Source organism: Rhopilema esculentum, chromosome 17 (assembly GCF_057945365.1).
Source record: "Rhopilema esculentum isolate cy_ngs chromosome 17, ASM5794536v1, whole genome shotgun sequence".
Lineage (NCBI taxonomy): Eukaryota > Metazoa > Cnidaria > Scyphozoa > Rhizostomeae > Rhizostomatidae > Rhopilema > Rhopilema esculentum.
Genome location: NC_142831.1, coordinates 4,429,172 through 4,445,718, shown reverse-complemented (window position 1 = coordinate 4,445,718; position 16,547 = coordinate 4,429,172). Strand labels below are relative to the sequence as shown.

General features: G+C 35.5%; 1 protein-coding gene across 2 annotated transcripts in view; it reads right to left on the bottom strand.

The window, feature by feature from the left end:
- The window catches only part of LOC135695246 (anoctamin-4), a 29,508-nt gene that overhangs the window by 11,853 nt on the left and 1,108 nt on the right, over positions 1-16,547 (bottom strand). Inside the window, exons 2-15 of one of the 2 annotated variants that reach the window (XM_089113371.1) lie at positions 12,529-12,760; positions 9,708-9,756; positions 8,768-8,895; positions 8,234-8,332; positions 7,188-7,333; positions 6,488-6,542; positions 5,979-6,030; positions 5,300-5,355; positions 4,742-4,798; positions 3,929-3,993; positions 3,422-3,465; positions 2,473-2,563; positions 1,782-1,887; positions 843-903 (exon numbers count right to left, since the gene is read on the bottom strand). In XM_089113371.1, the coding sequence (XP_088969497.1) occupies positions 843-903; positions 1,782-1,887; positions 2,473-2,563; positions 3,422-3,465; positions 3,929-3,993; positions 4,742-4,798; positions 5,300-5,355; positions 5,979-6,030; positions 6,488-6,542; positions 7,188-7,333; positions 8,234-8,332; positions 8,768-8,895; positions 9,708-9,756; positions 12,529-12,760 (1,241 nt within the window). Of the gene's footprint in view, positions 1-842; positions 904-1,781; positions 1,888-2,472; positions 2,564-3,421; positions 3,466-3,928; positions 3,994-4,741; positions 4,799-5,299; positions 5,356-5,978; positions 6,031-6,487; positions 6,543-7,187; positions 7,334-8,233; positions 8,333-8,767; positions 8,896-9,707; positions 9,757-11,152; positions 12,137-12,528; positions 12,761-16,547 lie in introns of those variants that run through there. The other variant, XM_089113372.1, reaches the window with a different exon arrangement.

The window sequence follows — 16,547 nt, the reverse complement described above, 5'->3', positions numbered from 1 at the left end:
TAAAGTTACCAGAACTGTGCTCTATGGGGTGATCACTGAAAAATACCCCCAAGAAAATTACTGTATTCCATTTTATTAGCCAGGGGCCTAATCCCCTACCACCTTTTGATAAGCGTCTCCCCCTTTAACCAGTACAGTGCCCTAGAGTGTTGAATTTCATAAGTTCCGTTGGCGCTAACAAGGGGAATGTAGCTCTTGAAAGAATTCCAAAGGAATGACGGATTTTACTTCTCATTTTTCAATATCAGTGCCATCCTACTATTAACACCTCTCTTTGATAAGGACCACAAATAATAGTTGAAAACAGAATCATCATATAAGCAACAAATCATTCATCAAGGCAAAGAAGCGTTTTGATTGGATGCTTAGAAAGTAAACAGCAGTGACCCCTCCCTTTAGCTTTGTTAGTTTTATCAGGGTAGCTTGGGACCAAATATTCAATCAAACCTTGAAATTACATACCAAATTGGATTCCACATTTAAAATTTAGGGTTTTGCATTATTTGGTATAAAGCTACTTTAAATTCTATTATTTTGCTAAAGTATGAAAATTGCAAGTGTCATCCAAAGTAGGGATCAGATGACTTTTTGTCCTTTCCTGCTTTGGATGGCACAGTAGAATGTATCAAACTTTTGAGTTTTAACTTTTGGAAATTGAAAGAAAAAAGAAATTATAGAGAGGGAACTTAAAAAGTGCTTTTTAGAGCAAATACGTTGATGTCGTTTGTTAACAGTTCATTAGGTTGACAATGCCCTTTCGACAAATCGTAAATGTTTCTATCGACAATAACAAGGATTTCATAAAATAATACCAAATCAAAATGAATTAGCAACAGACTTACCCCAAAATGACATGAAGATTGCAAACACCACAGTGAAAGGATTATCAAGCACGTAGGCAACCTAAAACGAAACAAAAATCAACAGAAAGTGAGAAGGAAATGAAGATTAACTTGCACGAGAGGGACCAGATGATTATGTAAAGTCAAAATAATTAATCAAGTAAGATATAGTAATTGCTTGCTTTAAAACTTGAAAGTTTTAGTATATACTATAATGGCCAGTCAATCATTTCATTGGTCATTGATTGATTGCTTCAATCTTTGGCAGTCTCTATCAGAAGGGTAAAACAAAATATTTTAACATAAATCTTGAGTAGTAGTATATATTACCCCAGGGAGCATAAAAATACGTTACAGCCATGTTGCCTCAACATTATAAATTAACATATTTTAGCATAATCTACAGATACCAAAAAACAAGAAGAGATGAGGTGAAATTTCACAGAAATTATTAAAAGAATATATTTCATGATTTGATAAACTCTAGTATTATTTAGATGATTGCTTTATTTAATTGCTAAGTTTATCGCTAAAGAAGATTATTGAAACAAATCCTTCATTGGAGAGGTTTGACCGATCGTAGAAAATACTTGTTGCCTGTACGCGATTGAGAAGACTACTTCACAGGATTTGGAGTAACCAGGCATCAAAACCAAATAACAAAGTTGAAATAAGGCTATCTTGGGATTTCAATTCCAAGTATCCTGCCAATTTCAACGTCACGATAGCTGCCTGAACGTCATGTTACTCGTTAAGTCATGTTACTCATAGTTACTCATGAGTCTAACTCGTGAACCTTGGTTTAAATCGGTTAGCCGCAGTGTAACTCATTCAGTCATTGTATAACCCATCAAACTATGGTACCATCCATTCGATCTAGTTTGACTCAGAAACCCGTAGTTTAACTCGGTAACCCGTGTAAGTAACACGTTAACTCACCATCGAGTATTTACAGCTATCACTGAGATTCCACACGGGACATTTGTTTACGTCACATCTGGGACACATCAAGAACACTGTATTGTTCGCTCCACAGATATCCTTCCTACATTATCGAGAAAAAAGTCTTAAATGATAAAAGCCTAATCTAACATTCAAAATATCCAGAGAAAGTATTACATTTCAAAAGCACGTCGAAACGCTGTTTTCGTCAAGTTCAAATTTTTTCAGACTGTTACAAACTTTATATTTACATTACTGGAAATGGTTATTGGGATAAGGGCCTAAACTCACACTAAACGTTCACGTAACACGTTCTAGTTCAAATTTTAACTCTAATTCAATCTATTCTATATACCATCCTTGAACAATAGCCATAAGGTCTGTATAATCCATGCTTAAGTTAATTGAAAAATTACTAAGGAGGATAAAAGGATTCTAATTTGATTAAGGGGCAGCTCTCTGAATAGGTTAACTAATAGAGAGACAGCCCCTCCCCCTCCCCCGTCAAAGCGAAGAAAAGGAAAGCATTTTAAACGTTTCAAAACAAAACACAAAATGATACAAAACATAGCAAATATAAAGTTATGTTGGTTGGGATTGGAGGGAGTATTGAGAATAAAAAGGACGCTCACTGAATGCACCATCTTTCTTAGCTTTTTAGATGTGAAATCTAATAGGTTCCACTTACACAGTGGCAAAATCATTCATAGTAGCCATCCCGTAGATAATTGAAATCACTCCGAGAATTGCAGCAGGGATCAGCATGAGCGTGTAAAACCCTGCAACACAACATTAATGAAAGCTAGTATCCAATGAATAAAAATCTCTATGGCAAGTTGTGAAAATTTGAAAATGGCTTTGAAAAAAGCAAACGTTTTGAAATATGTTACGAATGCTTTTCGTCTTACACTCTTTATAGTACAAAACGCCACAAAACAGATCGTCAAAATTATACGCTTGGAATATATGCACTCAGTTTTGAATCAAAAAAGCCAATCAGAAACGCGAGCAAATGACTGTTGAGGTTACCCAATCAGTGCCGCTTGTCTATCCAAAATAAAATGGCATAAAAAATCGATAAACAGCAAAATACCCTTTTTTATTAGAATGCTATAAATTTTGTCCAGCCTCGAAATTCTTGAGAAAGTTTCGTTTTGAACCTAGATATATTTGTAAAGTATTTTTAATTTATATTAAATCTGACATGACTTCAGGGGAATCCTGCTCACCCTCGAAAATAAATCACGCTTTTTGAAAAAAAACGAGATATGTTTTTCTTAAATTCTCTGTTATGAACATCGCAAAACAGGCAACTGCTGGAAAATGAGACAGAAATATGCAAGTTGAGGCTGAGCAATATTTTTAAAAATTGAATGATTCTGAGGCCGAATATTCTTATATTCAGTATTTGTAAAAATTCTTATATAAATAACAGAGAATTTATGTTGCAAAGAATGTAGTTTCTCCCTAGTTATGAAAAACTGTCCAAAGGTATACGACTTCAGCTCTAAAAATATTGCTTGAAGGGAAATACTTATCTTTGAACTTCAGTTTCATCGCGTTTAAAAATTATATGATTCGACAGAATTTGACTACAATGAAAAGACGACTATTGATAAAAATGAACTATACATTACCTAGCCAGGAAAAGTACAGACCAATTTTCTCTCCAAAGTATTTCCTGAAAAAGGATTGAGATGGGGTTGTCTTAATGGGTTGCTTGACTGGGCCATACAAGTTACCGAACAAGAATAATAAGTACTAGAGGAGCTAGAAAACAGACTTGAAGCACAGCTCAACATAACTAGATTTCTTTCAATATCATGGTTAATCAGAATGGCTAAAGCCATTTCCAAATTTCAATAGCAGTGAACAATGCTGTTGCGTACAAACATAATTGAAAATGAAAAACATTCATATGTAGAGTTATCAATAGGTTTTTCAACGCGCTTATGATTGAGACAACATTGTGAAATAGCCGATTGGATACAATAAGTCAATTGTGTAGTCCAACCAATAGGAATTTAAATGGCCAGCGAAATGCAACGGGACATACTGCCTTAAACGGCCACATCATGAAGATCATAGGGATACAAGGAAGGCTCAATGGCAATACATCAATGATAACCTTGCTTTGATAGTACCTGATGAGATCCAGAGGTTGCTCTTTACAGATGCTGGTGAATCTAGCCCAGTGATAGTACAGTAGCTGAAGATAGAATGAAAAGCCTAAATAAAACAACAAGATCAACAGCAAAAACCTTGCAATGGTGAATTGATCATGAACATCCTATAAAAAGGGGAAAGAACTTGACCAGTCAAAACAAAGAATTGATACTTCACAGGCAGTGAATATGGCTGTGGTTCTGCTTAAAGCGTTATTTCTTTATACATCGGCCAAGGAACTTTATTACACTTTTCGTTAATGACGTTGTGTCTTGAGTCCAACAATACACTACAGCCAACCCAAATATAAGCAAATAGGAACTTCGTTGCAATGATAAACTGCTTCGCACCATTCTTATGTCAGGTTAAAGATGGCATTAGGCTGCATCGTTGGTTGGTCCAGCATACGGATCCAACGCTAAAGAACGATCCAGATCCGGAAATGACAAAACCTGGCCTTAACTGATAGAAGTACTTGATATGGACAAATCTAACGGTGCTTGGCCTGCAGTTGGTAACGATTCGGATCCGAAACTAAACAAACTTTGCATAACTAAATGAAGTAATATTAATATAAATGAAGTAATATTCAAAAACATCTTTATAATTCTTGGTCGGATGCATTTTAATCGGTTCTGATCCGAAACTGAAGAAACCTGGGCCTAACTGAAAGAGTAACTTGATAATGGATACATCTGACTGTCTGTTCCGCGGCATTATAATCAGCAACATTCTGCTCTGACAGAAGAAACCAGGTCATAACTAAAGGAACAGCCAGTTAATGAACAAACCTGACGGTCGTTAGTTGGTTTGTGTGTCAGCAATGAATGCTCAAACTTGTGGTTTCCCTGTGATAATAAACAACATATTGGCATTTTTATTAAAAATATTACAATAAACACATGTAAATCCATGCCGCCTAATTCACAGTAAAGGTTTAAATCCTTGACGAAATAGATCACATCCATCTCTAATTCACATCAACTGATACTCAATTTCTAGAGTCAAATACAATTCTGTTAGCCTAAGAGATAAAATTCTGTTGGCCTAGAAGATAGAAGGCTAATTCAATAACGTTATTCAAACCGTTCAAGACATTTTATACAAGTACTTGTACAAGGTTGATGGCCGATTCAAATGCATGGCAACTAGAAAGTATCAAATTTTACACAAAACCAACAAGTTTTCAATATTTCTTCATTTAAAGAGCTATTGAATCAGTGATGAACTGTACACTAAAGAAGTTATAAGTAGGAGAATTAAATCCTTGAAAATTATTCCTTGTGTAGTGCATTTTTCCTTATATTCCTTATATTCCTTGCATTTGAGTATCAAGTTGATGACCTTACCTCGTGAAGGGGATAGGCTGCCGTGTAGTGACCTTTTGATACCATACGATTAACACCTAAAAAAATTGATAGAATAATGAGCCCATTTTTGGTTCTTCGTATATGATATAATCCGATATGACATGATATAATATAATATATGACATAATATCATATAATATCATATGATATCATATAATATCATATGATATCATATAATATCATATATGATACATGACCAATGATATATGTTATGATAAGACACAACATGATATAAATGAAATGATCTTTCTATGATTATTGTGTCACTCAATAATCATGGAATATATATAAACCAGCCCAATATGGAACCATTGAACAAGGGGTATGCCTGCTAGAAAGAATACGTAGGATACCTACTAAATAGAACAGCTGTCTTGAACCACTTTAAGTCACTCAAATGTTGCTGTCAGACTCTTATCAATTTAAAGGTGGATATGATACCTAAATCAATGTTTCGACCTGATTTGAGCCAGCGATCATTATCATAGCAGTCTACCGGTCTACCCCCGTCGTCCTTGTGGAACTTCGAGTTTTTTCAAGAGGTTTGATACAATTATACTTAGAAGTTTTTGAATGTGAAAATTCACCTAGATGCAGCTTGTCTTTTCAAGAGGTTTAATACAATTATACTTAGAAGTTTTTGAATGTGAAAATTCACCTAGATGCAGCTTGTCTATTCCATATTTGCATTTCATCAGGTATCTGTGAACCTAAATGAATAAGACAAACATTGAACTAATAGTTTGGGGTTTTCTCTAAATTACCTTAACGGAGAAAAGACTAAATATGTATGTTAAGACTTTTTTGAGCTCAACAAAGAAAAATAACTAACAAACTAATAATAATATATAGTTAGATGAGTAATAAATGAAGATAAATACGAACAATTTCCTTGGCTAAATCATTTAACAAAAAGTAATCTAGAATGATGACAGGTTGAAGGACAAGAAACCTGGAAATGGGAAATCAAGAAGTTTCGAGGAATGGACAAAGAACTACTTTATAACTTAGGCCTGTATCTGCTACTAAGCTAGGACTATCATTGAAACAACTATATCAGCATTCATGGCATCATGCTTGCTATAAAACCACTTGGTCTAAATGACAGAGTTAATAAGGCTAAATTCCACAAGAACAGAGAAATGCAAGCATCTAATGTGGACCTACAATTATGCTCCTTTGCGCATTGGTGAAGAAGTCAGGGCTGGCGTGGCCATGGAACCTGAAAACAAAAATCAGTCACTCAGACAAATCAGACAAAATACACATATACATAAGAATAAGATGAATAAGGGGACCCTAATATAGACACAAAATTACTTTAATTAGGGCAGAATATTGACTTGGTCATAATCAAATTTTTAACTGTATTTATTACACGAGTAAAGCAAAAAATTATTAGCTAAAATAACAGTTAATATTTCTGTCATGAAACATCTTCTTTGTTTAAAAAATCAATTCATGATCTAGCAGGAATCAGTTACTGTCATATTAGAAGGAACATAAAACAGATACGTGCACATCCCCTAGTTTAGAGGATTTAAGAAGGTTGTTGGATAGACTTGGTTATCCCCTGGTACAGGACGTGCTTTTATGTATGGAATCACGGCAATACAATACTGCACTCGAGTAATGCGACAGCATTGCAGTATCTCTTCAAAGTAGGAAAATTTATTAAGTTTCCAATTATCAGGTTGGCAAAGCCTTAATTCAGATTTTATAAAGCAAATCTTACGGACTTTTGGTAGATCTTACGTCTGAAATCGTTTATCCTTTAAGACCGAGGCAAAATTGCCAACTTACCCAGGGTATGGGGTACTTATAAGAGAAAGTATTGGTAAGCCTTTGACTGGAAACTAAAACTTACTCTTCCATCTTGCTGCGATGGAAAGGACATGTGAAATAATTCTCTTCCTCCGGAATGTCATCTGAAGCCAAGGCAAACGGATTTTTGCAACAACAGATCTTTTTGTAAACCTCGTCAGCAAATGTTTCAGCAATTAAATCATTTTTCTACAAAAAAGAGATATTTCATAAAAAGAGGCCTTTGAAAAAGGTCTGCTACCAAAGACGTAGAGTCGCAAAAGATAAACAGACTGTGAAGGCTTGATGAAGAAAGCGACTGGAATGCTTTGCCTGAGAACCTTGTGAGGACTAGATCACTCTAGTATGTCGTTGATACCCTAGCGATGTGTATTTGTATATGTTACAAACGTCTATACCCTAGGTGCATCACGTTTGCCCTAGATATACTCTAGAGGTTATACCCTAGATAAACTGTGACAGGCCCAAGTGTGAGCAGTAGATTGTACTACTTTTTATTACCAGAACTATTTTATAAGAGCGTTTTTATGAGAAGAAGAGCCTCAGAATTGGTGGAAAACTATGAGCAAGCTGAGGTAAATCTAAGAAAGTCAAAACATTTTAAGAACCATGCTATTAAGAAAGAGTATATCTTTTGCGAATGTTTTTAAAAAAACGCCTGCATTATACACATTCAATATTTTTCTGCAGTAAAATAATGTCTTGTATTTAAATTTCTTTAACTTATACCAAAACAAATTACGAACAATTTAGCAGCAACACATTTTATAAGTTTTAGTATCACTAAGGACAGCCAGACTGACCTCAAGTTACTGGCTGTAATTCTAAAAAAATATATGTGGGTACTGATTATGGCCTCAGTTGAATCAAAGCGACTGAAAAGACATAAAACAAACTTAAAACGTAAACTGATTCATGTAGGCTATGGCCCTAATCCTGAATTTTTCCGTCCCTAGATCGCTAAAAATTCGGGCTTTAGAGCAATTCCTTAAAATGACTCGGTGTCTTGGAATTGATTTCTTTCTGTTCTTCTTGAATTCTCACTTATCTATAGTATATTTATATATGTTTATATTTAATAAGAATAACCTTGATTGGCATCTTCATGTGCATCAATTCTGCCCCTTTGTATAAAGAAGCCATTGGGGCATGCACTTTGACAAAATACGTCATGCCATCTGAGGAAGCCTAGAAAACAATGGGTTTAAACTTCATTAAAAATTCACAATCGATAAATCATCTTCACCTGACAGTTTACATCATGGACTTACATAGAAGATGTTTTTTAAACAAGGACGTGAGATTTTAATTATGTCAATAAAACGTGATGTCATGTTCGTATGACTACAGGTTGAACTGAATCCTAATAAAAAACGTCCTCTTGAAAAAATACAAGGGGGGGGGATGTAGATAATTTTGAGGGAAGAAATGAGAAAATTTTAGGACAAAAAACGTTAGCAGCTGAACTCGTTTTAAAGAAATCAAGAAAAACAAAGCCAATTTTCTTCTTTGTAATTAACATGAGATAAAACTGAGCTAACAAACAAACATAAGGGAAATATCTTTAAGACAACCTGCGCTGTAATTTTAGCAAACAGGAAGTGAATTAACCAAACACCATACCGTGTTATCCTCATATTCTAACTCAAGTCCAGCTCTCTTGAGATTCTTCTCGAACTCCTTTCTTCTCTCCTCCCCTTTGACTCTGTTTGGGTCTCCCAATGGGAGCTTCTGATAGGCCAAGACGTAATCTATGAAACGAAGTGACGTTCAGAAGATGGGGTATTATCGTAAGTGCATATATCGTCTTGCAATAATTCAGCATCGGATGCAGGGTAGAGAAGAGTCGGGATTCATGTCTAAAGATAGCCTGCAAGGCTTAAAGTGGCTTGCCGTACCTTTCATTGACTGGGAGAACGAAATTTTCATCCTTATAAGTTGTCCGAAGGAATACCAAGTCAATCACAGGACCTCAAAATTATAGTCCAAGGCAGATAGAAAATTACACCAAGTCATCGATCAACTGTAACAGGTAAAAAGCATTTGTTTTGTACGAATAAAGAATGGGATAGTGAATGCATACTGCTCGTTATGAGAATAAAAACTGATACACAGTAATAATTAGAAAGGGCGGTAATCATTAGACGGAAAGCATAATTAGCATACATTAATAAATCATGCAGTTGACAAACGTTGTCCTGTACATCACTAGGGGAGGGTGAAAATTAGAATCGGTGATATGGACGAAGATAGCATTGCTAAACTCGAAACTACAAGATTCCTTTGTTTCTTGTACGTGGCCCTCATCGGATCCAACAGCTATGCTAAAGAGCAGTTGTATATGCATGTGGTGAAGATATGATGTTTTTAGCTGGTATCTCGTCAACTGAGCTTGCTGCCCTTGCAATTATAATACTTTTAACTTAAGTAGTACAGGTTCGATGGGATATTCTTTACTTGAATCAAATAAAATGCGAACAGACCACTTCTGAGCACTGCCTAACGGGTTCTAAGGAAGGCCAAAGAATATTCAAACAATATAATGGATTCACTAAAAATTTACCGATTCTCTTGACCCCATCTCTGAAAAACAGTTGGTCAGCTTGAATATCCTGAAATACAAAATTCAGAAGCACAGTTGAGTAATGCAATGAGGCTTCGTTTTCAAAACGAGGATTCAGTAGAATGAACACAATGCAATAAATGCGATTTTTTACTGTAATCAGTTTGATGTGAAAACGGTTTTTTAAAACTAAATGGGTATGTCATTTTAAAATCATCTTATTTTCGTTTCTTCTGTTGGTATAAAAATGTTAGCAATAGCATTTAAAAAGTGTGAATACCTGAGGGCAGATATGCATCAAAGGAAAGATCGGGGACGTTATTAAAAGAATGCTACTAGAAATACCTTCATAAATAAATCATAGGGCAGACAGATAAACGTTCAGAGGAAATAGAAAAACTCGTATAATCAAAAGGAAAGTCCTCCCTAATATTCAGGTGAATTCGTTGACCAGTGTAATTGTAAATTCAATTACGTCAATCTCTTCCCCGTTTATTGTTTATTCCTCCCCTCGGATCCCCAGCACCGGCTTTTTGTGATGTAATTCAAAGAAACCGCATTGCGATCCAATTTAAGACAACACAACTAGTTTCTTTTGCAGCTTTGCGAAGACAGTTCATACCAGTATCTTTGAATCATACATTGTGTATTTAACATACAGATTACGCAATTTAATCCAGAAACCATAATACATTATTACACTGTATAGCCGGTAAGGCAAGATAAAAAAATGTACAGAGACAATCTCATTGAAATGTTGGAAATGCAGTGGCGTCGCGTGACCTTCCAGACACGGGGTGGAGGGCCGACAGTAGAAAAATTACTGACAAAGACATAGATGAAAAGAAATTCAGGTGCTATTTCACCTACCAAAGACGATTTTACCGATAAACCAGGGATCAACTGAAGAATTACCGACAAACTCGTGAGGAATTAGGGGATGTCACACCCCCCTACACCCCCGCTAGCTATGCCCCTGCAGCGATGCTAGCGATGCAAAAACTATGGGCTATGAAGTTATCAGCAGATGTAGCTAAAACTCAAGTAGTCTTAATTGTTTCTAGTCCAAAGCACTCCTTATGCTGTATCTTATCTGCAAAACATAATTATGCAACCAACGCCTAGACGCTAAATTGATGCAGTGGAAGGTTTATCAAGGGCAAAGAATGCAAAATGTACAAACTAAAAAAATACCCCGCTGGTTGAAAACAAAATGGTTTATAATTCTTTGATTCATGTATCCTTCTCTCATTCAAGCGTGTCAACTAGAAGCAGACATTTTCTCTTAGTGGAAGACTATAAATTCCTTGCAAGGGAAACATTCTACTAGCCTTGACTTTTCTAAAGAACAATTTCCAAATCTTTCAGCTTTATCTCGTCCGTAAAATTCCATCACATTCACAATAGCAATAACAATTGTAACAGCTTACAAATATCCCGTTTACCTTGAAATTTCCCATCTCGATATTTTCTCGCGATATTTGCAATTGCAAGGCTTTGTCTGGATCTTCTTCCACCGTGACATCATGAAAACCAGTAATTTCCAATGCCTTAGAAACACTGAAAAGATTCCCCATTGAGAGAATCCGAAAGTGTAAATGCTCAAAAGGTAATACTATTGCACTGAGCCATTTTTGAAATCCGAATCCATATACAAGAGGTAAGCCGTTCCAGTAAGATTATGATCTCTTGTGTCAAAATGCAGTCGTTGTTAAAAGTGACTGACTGTTAGACATCCGTTAAATTGCTACAATGTATAGGCCATTGTCTGAAATACGACTTCAAACTACCTGCTCTGTTTCAATCTTTTCATAAAAATAACATAGGAGCACCTTTGCAAATTCATTCAATGTCAATTTGATTTGGTTTTGCATATCAAGTGGCCTAGGACCATTGTTATGATGATATCATTGGCCTAGATGAGAGACACAGTCTTCCTGACTTAGACGACAGACAGTCTTCCATGTTGTGCAAATTATCTCTTGTCTTGACCAGAAAATTCTCTCCACATGATAACTTTTTCAACTTCTAAACCAACTTAGTTTTCATGTCAAGAAACAAGGTAATTTCAGCTTGATTAATAAGCTCGCTATAACACTCGTCCTTCTGCCACAAGCTGCCAGTTTAACAAACTTTGTTCTTCAAAATATACATAACAAACATTAGCAGCTCTTGAAAGTCGGCACTTCTCTTTTGAGCTGAAATGCAATAACTCTAAGCTTTTCTCTCAATGCTTCAGATATAAATAGCAGGTTGTCGGATTCATACATAAAGTTCTATGCAAAACATCTGAAGAACTATTCGAACATTCCTAATTAATGAAAGAAAATTTGACGGTTCTGAAATTAGACAATATTGCAGGTGATTGTACTATTAAAGGGCATTTTTTATCGAAGTAACTTTAAAAACTCTTTGCTAACGTAAAAATAAAAGGATAGAAGTTATTGCTCAATTAGACCTCAATTACAAGATACTGTTGCTAAACAAGACCTTAGTATGTATTATAAATGAAAAAAATATTCATCTGGCCAAATTCGGAAAAAATTCAACAAAAAACTATACAGAGACAAAACTCATAAATCAAAAAATTACAAAAAAACGTTAAGTGGCGCTAAAATCATTTCCTGAAGCTTTTCCCAACAAAATCTACAGCTTTTGCAACCCCTCCCCCCAATTAGCTGTGGATATCTCTGCAATAAAAGTGCACAGGTAGGGTTACATATTGGATTGCATGTTCTGGCATGTGTTTAATAGGGGTTTGCCTCATCAGCTTTCTCCTAAATTGCAGTCATATAGTTACGGAAATAAACAAAACACTTACATCAACTTCCCTCAAGTCTGGCTTTTCGTCAGAGCTCAACAATCGACTTCCTGCAATCGAAGAAGATCCTTCATCGCGTTGCCTTGATTGTCTAGTACTGGCTCTATCAGGAGTTGGAGTGCGATCAGTTGGACGAACCTGGGAGGAGGACACCCTGTCTACTCCACTCGCTGGTCTAGACCCAGGCCTTGGGGCCTGTCTTTGAGTTGGCGGCTGATCATGCCCAGAGTACCTTAATGAGAAAAAGAATTGCTAACTTTCGAGATGACCATCCCAAAGATAGAAGAGCAGCAGAAGCATTCATAGTAATAAAGTCAAAGCTACACAAACTTTATATTATTTGAAGCATGCTTATAAGCACAGATTTCCTGAAAAAGGGACACAGTTTTCCTGAAAAATTAATATAATTTAATATAATGACATTGGTAAGCTGAGCTAAAACATTTTATTTAGAAAATAAAAGTTAAAGAGTCACAAAAATAACCCAACCATGAAAGTTTACATACAATGCACAAGACATTTTACTTTTTACATTTTACGTTTTACAAAGAATTTTTTTGAAAGACCAGACAACTTTTGATGGTCTAAATAATGTACAAAATCATCAGCACTAAGGATTTAATTAACTTTAATCCTCCGGTCCGAATGATATAGAAAACAAGTTAAATTATTCATGGTTTGGTCTGTAGGCTTTGTAAGAAAAAAGTTTAAACACAATGGTAAATTACTCTAACTTTATATACTGTTATCAAGTTATGCATTGACAAGATAACCTTTCTCTGGCTAGGAGCACTGAAACTACAGGCACACCTGAGCCTGGGGCAGCGGGACTGTAGCTCTCACCTTTTTGCTGAAGTATTACATCAAAGTTGTGGTACCAAAAATAATGTTGGAATGGCAAGCTATTATACTCTATATATATATACTCTTGTTAAGTTATGCATTGGCCATCCTCAGAACTAGGGCATCCTTGCATAACCTTCTTTCAGCTCATAGCAGTGGAACCTAATTAAAATCCAACAAGGTAATTGCTGGGTAGAAACAGGAGGACACCATAGAAACCAACCACAAGCTCAGATGCAAAGAGAAGTAATTATGAAAATAAGAACCAGGCACACCAGCACACGAAAAATGACTAAATTGTGACAAACATGTGACAAGCAGAAAGATGTACGGTTCAAAAGACGTGTTGTGTTAAACTGGCTGATAGAATAAACACAACAGAGTTGATGGAAAGATTAGGATTGAAGGATACCATTGTAGAAACTGTTAGACAAGGAAGTTTGAGATGGTTGGGCCATGTTTTGAGAAAGAGTGATGATGAGTGTGTGAAACAGGCATGGAATTTTGTGGTTGAGGGTGGTAGAGGAAGAGGATGACCCAAGATGAGTTGGAAAGGAATGATGGAAAAGCAGTGCCATAAAGTTGGTATGATTTTTTAGGATGCGAATGACCAAGTGAAGTGGAGAAGTTGTTGTTGTTGTTGTAAATTTATTTCATTTGATATAAGAAACAATAGCTAACAATATATACATAAATATACAATGTTAACTAATCAAAATCGAATATAGCTACCAGATAGTACATAAAAAGGAATTATGGATACATTTGCATTGCATTTTCTGGCAGAACCTGACAGGCACTGCATTTGCAATTCGGTCCGTCCCATTGTTTTATTAGATTCTTAAAACTCTTCAAATTTTCTGCGGATTTCAACTCGTTGGGTAGGCCATTCCAAATCTGTGGCCCAATTGACATAATACTTTTGGATCCTAAAGTTGTTTGATTAGGTCTAACATGGGCTAAGTTATTCAGATTTCTTATTGAATAATTTGACGAACGTAATTTAAAAATTCTCTGCATGAAAGGTGGGTTTAACTGTTTTACTGTTTTGAATACTTCAATACACAGAATTCTTTAACGAGCGACGAGCATCATGCATTTGACTGCCTTCACAAGCAGAGTCCTGCACTACACAAGTTGGACCAAGTCATGGAAGGAAAGTCAGTAACCCCTTGAAAAAGGGAAAAACCCTGACTTAAATAAAACGATGATGATGATGATGAAACATAATCTCTATTTCTTTATAACAATAGGTGTTTAACTGCTATGTAAGCTTTCTAGTGTGCAAAGCTAAAATAGTCGGATTGATTGCCTTGAAGCAGGGTGAACTCTTTACAACAGAAATACCCCTGCTGTTTGTATAAGTGGATGAAGCTTTTGCTGATTTTCAGGTTTGACAAACATAATCCATTCAACTTCAATACAAGAGTGCCCAAGCACTAAATCAACTCCATATTCAAATTGCTAAAGACAAATGAGTATGATTTGCAAAGAATAATGCATCTATATCACAAAAGGCAATAAAGCGGATTGAAAATGAAAACAGAGATATGAAAACATTTTTGTACTATAGGTGCATACAAGGAAAAAAAGGAAAATAACATGAAATATCAAATTAATCACAGTAAATTGGGCTTAATTTTAACTTTTTCTAAGTGTAGCAGCTCTTGCTTTCAAGGTCTCTTTACAGGCTATATTTTACCAGAAGTGAGTACAACTGTGCCAAATATCTTGGAACACTAACCCAAATTTTCAAGATCAATTTCAGCTATCCTTCTTCCCTCCCAAAACAATGTTGGCTTACTATAAATGATGTATGATACCAGGAAATATGCCTTTTGTGTGCCTTATTTATGATATTTGCCAAACTATCAAAACATTTTACTTGGGGAGGGGAAGTCAAGGTAGTGCTGTTTGGGTGTTGAAAATACTGGTACACAAGCTTATGGCTGCTCCAAGTTATTTTGGCCCTCAGTGTGGCTTCTTACCAAAGAAAAACTACCAACAGTATTAATTAAAAACAAATTAGGTCCAAGTGAACACTGATGATTTACATTGACCAAATTAGGGCCAGATAAAGGACATTCAAGAAATGACTGAAGACATTTTCATACCATTTTATTTAGCTAATGTTGTGTGAGATTTGCTAATTCAAATAAAACCAACCACAAAATGTGATTGATAGAGTAATTGAAATTTTGTCAAGTAGGGCATTGAATAGAATTTGTCTTTTATTATACACTTCCACTAATAGCAGGAAATACTATATTGGCATCATTTGTTGGAATTGCCCTTCTCAGGTTTGGTGGGAAATTTCTCAACATAAGGTATCAATAGGTCTTTTTTTAATGCTTGTGGTCTGTTGTAAGTATAGATGTAGGGACCAGGGGTACAGGTGGGGGCATGTGGCAAAGCGATAAATGATAATAAGTGATAAGACCTCATCTATTTTTTATTTCAGATCTAATGTTGTTATGTTCAAATATAGCAAAAAATGAAAATGCTTATACATTTGTGTTGGAAAATCCAAATTTCTCACCCCTTGTACTAATTTCCCTATCTACGCAACTGGTTAAACTTGAAAGCAGCAAATAGAAGATGGTCAGTCCCCTGTTGTTAGAAGATTTTGGAAATAAAATTTTTGTTTGTTAGAAAGAGCCCACCAAGGTGTCGTTTTATCAACCTATTAACCAAAAAACATGATATGACATGTTTTCACAGCAAATAAGCATTGGGACTGACTTGCTTTAATAGAACTAAAACTTCATTAGTTTTGGACAAAGATTGATACACAGTTCTGATACTATGCCTTGTCCGTCAAAATTCCAAGTTGAATTATGATGCCACAGGAAAAGGATCCATTTAATTATAATTCTGTCTACAATGTTTAAATAAATATAAATTTTATATGCATCTATATTTATCTATAATCCTTGCCAAAAGTCCTTGGCAATGACACCCTGTGGCAAAATTGCCACACCCTGCAGCAATGACAGATTTTGAAGAAGAAAAAGTTTCCTACCATTAGATACAGAAATATTGCCCTCCCCCCCCCCCCCCAAAAAAACCCTTAGTGTAGTGTACCAAGGCTTTTGACAAGCATTGTATACACACCTGCAATTTATGCTCATTGCTAGTTTTTATATGGATCTATTTGGACATAAACCATAAAAATT